Raw genomic sequence first — 9,547 nt, 5'->3', positions numbered from 1 at the left:
TATTACTCCGTTATTATTTATCACATACATGTACAAGCTGTTATTTAATTTGAAGTATATACCAATAGATGTTTCTTTATGAGAAAGATTATCTGAATCAAATGAAATATTAATGTGTAGTTAGGGTCCAAAGTTGAGAAAAAAAACTAAATTGTGAAAAATATACCTGCATACCAGGGGTGGTTTGACCACGTGTGCAATTACTCAGCCCCATGAGCTTTTAACATGAGTAACTCATGTACATATGCTATATATGTACCAAGATGACTTTGTGGCTCAACTCCTTGATACTGTAAACCGTATTAATACTGCGGCGTGTTTTTTTTGCGAATGTAGGCCTATACCTTAGCGCATGTTCGCGACGTGTAAATGTCGCGAACGACCGTTGACAGCTCAAAAACAAAAGTGGATAAAGACAGCTCACTGTAATTGTTATAAAGTTACTGTCTGTAAATCAATATTCTGTTATCCTACATCAAGCAATTGTGCCTGGTACTGAGTCTATAGAGGGTATTAGGCCCTACCCACCTCACCTGTATTAGAATCACAACTCACAGCTTCAGTTGTTAACTGATAACACCCTTTGGTAGATAAAACAATAAACGATTAGTTACCATCGATTGAAATTACATAAAACAATTAATGATTAGTCGCCATCAAGGCGAGCTCGTGTATTGGCTGTGCCTGTTGAGTGAATCTTTTTGTGAATTTTATTCTCAATAAAATATTTCAAACCAAAACAAATTACTTTAAGCACACTTCAAACTGGAAAATAGTGCGTGCGTATTAATTTCGCGACATAAGGATGGACGCGAACGACGCGAAATTTATACGCACGCATTTTTTTCACGGTTTACAGTAGTTACATGAACTTACATTTATAACCCTCGTACAAGAGCTCGTGAAATTGTCATGTGATTTTGTAGGCTTTTTTGGATGCTAGTAATTTTTTCAATTATAAAGATATCAAGTTGCAATTTGCTGTATTAGCTAATTCATACCTGGAGAATCTATAATTGTACTCATTTTGTACATATCTGTTACAGTTTCTGATCAGGAGACCAATAAAGTTTAGTTTTTTTTATCATCCGGAAATAATATTTAAAAATATTTTGGGGGACTATTACTTCCTGACTATTTATCACATATACAAAATGTTATTTTATTTGAAGTATATACTTATAGATGTTTCTTTATAAGAAAGCTTATGTGAATCAAACAAAATATTAATGTGTAGTTAGGGTCCAAAGTTGAGAAGAAAAACTAAATTGTGGAAAATGTACCTGCATATCAGGGATAGTTTGACCACGTGGGCAATTACCCAGCCCCATGAGCTTTTAACATGAGTAACTCATGTGCATTTGCCAACATGCATGTGGTTTCAACCAAAGAAAAACTGCAATGGACTGGTGGCAGTGTGTGGCACTACCAGTCTTCCTATGCGGTTAATTATATTATTATTATTATTATTATCATTCATTCAAGGGTATTCCCTTGAATTGTAAATAGATACGGTTAAGCTTTAAAAAACAAACATTTCGGGACTGCCTGAAAAGTAAAGAAAGTTAACAACAGAGAGAGAGAGAGAGAGAGAGAGAGAGAGAGAGAGAGAGAGAGAGAGAGAGAGAGAGAGAGAGAGAGAGAGAGAGAGAGAGAGAGAGAGAGACAGACAGACAGACACACAGAGAGAGAGAGAGAGAGAGAGAGAGAGACAGAGAGACACACAGAGAGAGCGAGAGAGCGAGCTATTGGTCTGTATATACATAGAACCCGGCAAATACCTAGTCGAACCCTCCCAATCGAAATGCTGGCTACGGACCTGTATATACATAGAACCCGACAAATACCTAGTCGAACCCTCCCAATCGAAATGCTGGCTACGGACCTGTATATACATAGAACCCGACAAATACCTAGTCGAACCCTCCCACTCGAAATGCTGGCTACGGGCCTGTATATACATAGAACCCGACAAATACCTAGTCGAACCCTCCCAATCGAAATGCTGGCTACGGACCTGTATATACATAGAACCCGACAAATACCTAGTCGAACCCTCCCAATCGAAATGCTGGCTACGGACCTGTATATACCTAGAACCCGACAAATACCTAGTCGAACCCTCCCAATCGAAATGCTGGCTACGGGCCTGTATATACCTAGAACCCGACAAATACCTAGTCGAACCCTCCCAATCGAAATGCTGGCTACGGGCCTGTATATACATAGAACCCGACAAATACCTAGTCGAACCCTCCCAATCGAAATGCTGGCTACGGGCCTGTATATACATAGAACCCGACAAATACCTAGTCGAACCCTCCCACTCGAAATGCTGGCTACGGGCCTGTATATACATAGAACCCGACAAATACCTAGTCGAACCCTCCCACTCGAAATGCTGGCTACGGGCCTGTATATACATAGAACCCGACAAATACCTAGTCGAACCCTTCCACTCGAAATGCTGGCTACGGGTCTGTCTATACAGGTGATGGGGATAACAGAAGGGTGTTTGGGAGAGGCATATACCTGCATACCGGCACAAAAACAAAAACAAAAATACAAAGAATTGTAACAAAATCTTAGAGATTCTTGTAGAAAACAAAAATACAAAGAATTGTAACAAAATCTTTGAGATTCTTATAGAAAACAAAAATACAAAGAATTGTAACAAAATCTTAGAGAAAAAAAAAGAAAGAAATGTTTTATTTAACGACGCACTCAACACATTTTATTTACGGTTATATGGCGTCAGACATATGGTTAAGGACCACACAGATATTTAGAGAGGAAACCCGCTGTCGCCACTTCATGGGCTACTCTTTTCGATTAACAGCTAGGAATGTTTTATATGCACCATCCCACATACAGGATAGTACATACCACGGCCTTTGTTACGCTAGTTGTGGAGCACTGGCTGGAACGAGAAATAGCCCAATGGGCCCACCAACGGGGATTGATCCTAGACCGACCGCGCATCAAGCGAACACTACCACTGGGCTACGTCCCGCCCCAAAAATCTTAGAGATTCTTATAGATAGAGGATTTTAGTATTGCACTCTTATGTATGTACATACTACATTCGACTACCAATATCAATCTGATTCTAATAAGAGTGTCTAGGCTTGGGCATTCCTTTCGGATTACAAGTATTTACGACTACGCTGTATCATGTTTCTCTTAACGGCACCACTAGAGCACATTGTTTACTAATCATCGGCTATTAGTTGTCAAACATTCAATAATTCTGACATGTAGTCTTCAGAGAAAACCTGCTACAATTTTCAATTGATACATGGAATCGTTTATATGTGCTTTTCCACAGACATGACAACACATACCACGGTCGTTGATATACCAGTCTTGGGGCATTGGATGGGACGAGAAAAAAACATTAATCAGAGAATGGGTCCACCGAGGGTGGGGTGGGGTGGGGGGGGGGGGGGGAGGCCTAAGGGGGACCGATCCTACGATCAAAGCACTACAGCCAAGCATTCTATCGACTGATGGGCGTGACGTAGCCCAGTGGTAAAGCGCACGCCTGATGCGCGGTCGGTCTGGCATCAATTCACGTCGGTGGGCCCATTGGGCTATTTCTCGTTCCAGCCAGTGCACCACGAGTGGTATATCAAAGGCCATGGTATGTGCTATTCAGTGTGGGATGGTGCATATAAAAGCTCCCTTCTTACTAATGGAAAAATGTAGCGGATTTTCTTTCTATGACTGTCAAAATGACCATTTGACATCCAATAGCCGATGATTAATAAATAAATGTGCTCTAGTAGTCTCTCTCTCTCTCTCTCTCTCTCTCTCTCTCTCTCTCTCTCTCTCTCTCTCTCTCTCTCTCTCTCTCTCTCTCTCTCTCTCTCTCTCTCTCTCTCTTTCTTTGTCTGTGTGTGTGTGTGTGTTATGACGCCCTGTGTTTGTATGATGCTATATTTAGAAATATTTATTATACAGGTTTTGACAGCGGACGGCCAGATGAGACACACATCGAGTTGAATGATCGATCAGCTGAACTGAGGCAGCTCGATGAGGATCAGTCCGGTAAGTAACTCAAAGGAATTGAATCAGTCTGAACTGAGGCAACTCGACGTGGATCAGTCCGGTGAGTAACTCAAAGGAATTGAATCAGTCTGAACTGAGGCAACTCGACGTGGATCAGTCTGGTCAGTAACTCAAAGGAATTGAATCAGTCTGAACTGAGGCAGCTCGACGTGGATCAGTCCAGTAAGTAACTCAAAGGAAGTGAATCAGTCTGAACTGAGGCAGCTCGACGTGGATCAGTCCGGTAAGTAACTCAATGGAAGTGAATCAGTCTGAACTGAGGCAGCTCGACGTGAATCAGTCCGGTAAGTAACTCAAAGGAATTGGATCAGTCTGAACTGAGACAGCTCGACGTGAATCAGTCTGAACTGAGGCAGCTCGACGTGGATCAGTCCGGTAAGTAACTCAAAGGAATTGAATCAGTCTGAACTGAGGCAGCTCGACATGAATCAGTCTGAATTGAGGCAGTTCGACGTGGGTCAGTCTGGTAAATAACTCAAAGGAATTGAATCAGTCTGAACTGAGGCAGATCGACGTGAATCAGTCTGAACTGAGACAGCTCGACGTGGATCAGTCCGGTAAGTAACTCAAAGGAATTGAATGAGTCTGAACTGAGGCAGCTCGACGTGGATGAGTCCGGTAAGTAACTCAAAGGAATTGAAATCCAGTCTGAACTGACGCAGCTCGATGTGAATCAGTCTGAACTGAGGCAGCTCGACGTGGGTCAATCTGGTAAGTAACTCAAAGGAACTGAATCAGTCTGAACTGATACAGCTCGACGTGAATCTGTCCGGTAAGCAACTCAGAGGAATTGAATCACTCTTAACTGAGGCATCTCGACGTGAATCAGTCTGAACTGAGGCAGTTCAACGTGGTTCAGTCTGGTATATAACTCAAAGGAATATAATCAGTCTGAACTGACGCAGCTCGACGTGGATCAGTTCGGTAAGTAACTCAAAGGAATTGAATCCAGTCTGAACTGAGGCAGCTCGACAAGGATTAGTCCGGTAAGTAACTCAAAAGGAACTGAATCAGTCTGAACTGAGGCAGCTCGACGTGGATCAGTCTGGTATATAACTCAAAGGAATTGGATCAGTCTGAACTGGAAACCAGTGAAATATATTTGTATAATGAAACCTCAGTACTATACAGAACAGTTTAACAAATGAAAAACATGTAATTTTAATAATAAACCACCCATGGCCACAGGTTTTCAGTTGTTAAACTGTCGATATGTGTTGGTGGACGAGTATGCATTTTTCCAACACATAAGGCTCATATTCTTTGACCTGGTTGTTCCTTTAAGTGATTTGCGTAAAATTCCGAACAGACAGGAAGTGAATCTGATTGGTCAGCTAATTTGAAAGAAATTGGCGGTCTGATTGGTCGGCAGATTGTTATCTGCACTGAAAGACGGATAGCCGATGGCGCTTCTGTGAAAAATATGGATCGATATTTGAGAAATAGGAAGGTACAATTCGGTAAACTAAGTCAAAATTACTCAGATAGCCCCATTTCTTTTCGATGAACCATTCAAAATTATCTCATGAAAACTGCGTAATCTTTTTTATTTTGGACTTAATCCTACGGGATCAAAATGTAATAGCACCACCAATGCCCCCGCCCGCTACCGACCCTGGTTGGGCTGCTGGTACTCTCTTGCACTTGTCAGCTCGAGCAGTCCCCCCTCAAACCCACCCAAGCCTGTTCCTATCCTGGACGGAGGAGCCGGCATGGATCGATACCTACGCCCATAATAGGCGTGCGCTACAACAGCTTGCTCTGAATGTGCACGTTAAACCCTTAGACCAGACTTGACCTGAGACATAGGGATAATTTGTCGAAAATGTCGCAATCGGCGGCTAGGGGATTACCGTGTTAAAACCCAGTCCATTTAAAACGGTGAATTTGCATTTTAAATATCGCGCAAATGCGATATGGCCAAATTGTTGACATCATCTTCTAGTTCTGTACATAGACTTGCAACCAGGGCCCCATTTAACGATGCTATCACTTAGTGCTAAAATCACCTTAGGTGCTTATGGTAGCTATGCACTTAAGGTGATCTTAGCGCTAAGATCGCTTCGTAAAACGGGGCCCAGATTCTGACGTCAAACTCAGTTGATGACAGATGTTTCGGACTAATTAAAACTGCACTTGTGTTTGCATTAGTAAATGATGTTATAATAAGGCGATACGTGGTTCTAAATATACACTAAGCTGTTACATGTGTTTCTTTTCTTGGTTTTCTGCTTAGCCGGAAATAAGCTAAGATGGAAGACGGCATCGTCGTTCATTGGACGGGACATAACCTACCTCCAAGATGGCGGCCTGCAGGTGAACGTTGCTGGGTTGTATGACATCTACTCACGACTGGTGTTTGTGGATGACGGGAAGGACACAGCTAACACAACGGTCTCTCACTCCATCTGGCTGCGGAGCCCGGGAAAGGAAGACGAGAAACTATTGGACATCAGGTCCAGCTTCCAAAGCGGAACGTTTGAGATGGAAGCAGGTGATATTGTCGAGATGCGCGTGAATGATATGACGCATCTTCATAAGTTGGGCGATAAGAACGATAATTATTTTGGACTTTATTATTTGAGGCAAACCTCAGTAAACCGAAATTCCCTCAAAACTAAACGTCTTTCATAGTTCATAAACGTTTTGAAACATCAGTATTGAACAAAACCTCTTTAAACCGGATATACACTGTGGCGGATCAAGAAAATCCATTCATGGGGCCCAGTGACATTCCCAAAAGATTTCTCTGTTTCTTCAACGTCAACATTGAAAAATTAAATGTTTAATTTTTTATTTTTTACAACTGTGATCAAATCATGTTAAAATGGTTTAATTAAATAGCGAAGCTGTCCAGACCAATAAATGTCTTAATTCTTTGTAATATGTTACAATATTTATTTTTAATTAGAATTGTTAAATAATTTGTGTAGATGCCATTTTAAGAGGGTTTTTTTTAAAATTCTAGCTAGGCTAAAATCGTGATAATTTAAGTCTCGCTACACGGATGTCATCTATTGTAGAAATCTATATAAAATTGCTAAACTTCAAATCATGAATTTACTAATACAATACACTGATTTCTTGTTGGCTCTCGGGACATATTATACCACATTGGAGATGTTTTACAATCTTCATTATCGCTCCACATTTGAGAACATTTACGTCTCAGATTTGAATTTTTTTTTGAACCGATTCACACCGGCCACCTGTTCTGCTGTATGCTCATGTCCCAAAACGTTCAATGCCCAAACTTACAAAATAGCATTGGCAAATTCTATGGAGAGGACTGATAAATGAAAAATACAAATCATTCGAATGCATTTTCAATCACTAGAAGCGAATATGTTAATCACAACCCGTGTCACAATTACGGACTATCGAGGTTGAATTCATTGATCCGTGAAGTGATACTTAAAATTCTACTACTGTGATGTTACTTTTACATGTGGATTTTATATTTACAGTTTTCATTGTGTGTTAACAAATATAAACAACGAGATCAAATATTATATAATTTTATAGTAGTAGAGGTAAGGGAGATAGTACAACTGATTATTGCCTTCTGACGTGCACTGTGGGTTATAATGGAAGACCCTTGAATAAGGGCTCGGTCACAAACTTAAGATCATCACAACCTAACTTGAATGCCCTCTAGACCTACCCTGTTTGTATTACACGTGAGGTTAGTGTTGGAAAGTAGTATTTTTCAACGACTAAGATGTCGCTTAGTACTGTGTTTAAAATAGTTTTATCATCTTCGAGTATATTTATGAACATCGCATTGCATATTAATGACTATAATACTGTCGGAAATAGAATAAAAATGATTTTCGTCGATTATTTCTTACATATTAAACTGACATGTAAATATTTTGTAAATATCTATTTAATTATAGTCTACCTAATTTAGCATTTACTTGTTTGGGCGCTCATTGATGTTCAAGGTGGAGTTTACTTTTGAAATTAAAAGAAAAATGTCGGTAAACAGGTGATTTGTGCATTTTATTGGAACAGACTATAACAAATTTTGGTCAACATGTGTCAATTTCATTGCTGTTAAAATATGTGAAGGACGTTTCTGATGATGGTTTGCCCCTATCCCTCTCCAAAACAAAATATTTGTAGTCATTTATAAGTAACTTTTGAGCAAAACTGTCAAGAACCATTATGAGTTATTCATTATACCGGTATTAATGGTGCTATCTCAATGTTGCTCAATGACAGCTATTGCAAATCTTTTTTTCTTTTTTTTTAAATATAAAATTTTGATTTAACATTTAAAGAAGACACCTTTAACAATATGCCCATGAATGATTATAGGAAATAATTTTATCTACTGGTAGAAAATACATTTTTATTTGAAAATCTTTATCACAGCTCGCATTAATCAGTTAACTTGCAGTTTTAAATTAAAAGTTTGTTTAAGGGTAAATGAAATTGACACATATCGATCAAAATGTGTTATAGTCTGTTCCAATAAAGGTCACAAATCACCTGTTTACTGACATCTTCAGTTTAACACTACCTTGTACATCAATGAGAGCCCAAACAAGAAAATGCTAAATTAGGTAAAGTATCATTGAATGGGTATTTACAAAATATTTACTTGTCAGTTTAATATGAAAGAAATAATCGACGAAAATAATTTGTATCCTATTTCCGACAGTACTTTAGTACAAACGCTACAAGAAAAACCAAGACACCTCTGTCTGGTATAAGGTGTCGGGTTTCTTCTTGTATCGTTTTCACTAGATACAATTTACAATCGTGAGTCAAATTCAAATTCGAAGATCTGTGGCATCAGAGTTAGACTATCTTGAGTATTTTAGACGTAAAGGACGTTTTTAAAATTAACGTTTTTTAACACTACGTACACGCTATCTCTGATCTCACAGGTAAACAGAACAGAGCTAGAGGACACACCAGCTAGCCGCAACCTTGGATATAATGCTAGTCTCAGACTATCAATTGTCAGGATGAAGTTCACCAAATCGACGGTTGCGTTGTAATTTACCCAACTCCCACCTTACAACAGGTGCGCTCAGATTAATAGCAAACGGGTTATGCGATGAGAATCCATTTGTAAGAGTGCTCAGACTAGCAAATGGTCAGTCGTAGAAGTCGTGAGAGCAAGACTTTGGCCAAGTTTGTGCTGGTAGTTGGTAGTCTGAGCTAGTATAAGCAGTTTAAATACGAATGGTTTTAACTTGGATATATATGTATACATTTTGTTGTTCCGATTGTTAAGGTTTTAACATCGAGTCCAGATCACGGGAGGATTTAAATATTCTATCGATCATTTTCTTTCAAAGCCTCTACCGTGATAGTACACTATTTTGGTGGAGGAGTGATTATTTGATATTTTAACTCTTGGATCTTCTGACAGAAATACTGGCACGTTTTGATCAGAAAGTGGGTACGTTTCGACTAATAATGGGTAGGTTTTGGTGGGGTATGTTTCTCCGCGAGTACA

At 39.6% G+C, this 9,547-nt stretch overlaps 1 protein-coding gene across 1 annotated transcript; it reads left to right on the top strand.

The window, feature by feature from the left end:
• The first annotated feature begins 2,464 nt into the window (after positions 1-2,464).
• On the top strand, positions 2,465-6,919 carry LOC121388442 (CD40 ligand-like). Its single transcript, XM_041519760.1, has 3 exons — positions 2,465-2,477; positions 3,964-4,050; positions 6,308-6,919. Exons 1-3 carry the CDS (start codon positions 2,465-2,467, stop codon positions 6,703-6,705), a joined length of 498 nt encoding a protein of 165 aa, XP_041375694.1. The 3' UTR covers positions 6,706-6,919.
• Positions 6,920-9,547: the final 2,628 nt, after the last annotated feature.

This window comes from Gigantopelta aegis, chromosome 14 (genome assembly GCF_016097555.1).
Source record: "Gigantopelta aegis isolate Gae_Host chromosome 14, Gae_host_genome, whole genome shotgun sequence".
Lineage (NCBI taxonomy): Eukaryota > Metazoa > Mollusca > Gastropoda > Neomphalida > Peltospiridae > Gigantopelta > Gigantopelta aegis.
This window is presented reverse-complemented; position numbering and strand designations above follow the sequence as displayed.

What these genes read in the sequence shown, in the direction of transcription:
- LOC121388442 (XM_041519760.1), top strand. An exon ending in GCTCGATGAGGATCAGTCCG is followed by an intron (nt 4,051 to 6,307) that starts GTAAGTAACTCA and finishes TTTTCTGCTTAG; the next exon opens with CCGGAAATAAGCTAAGATGG.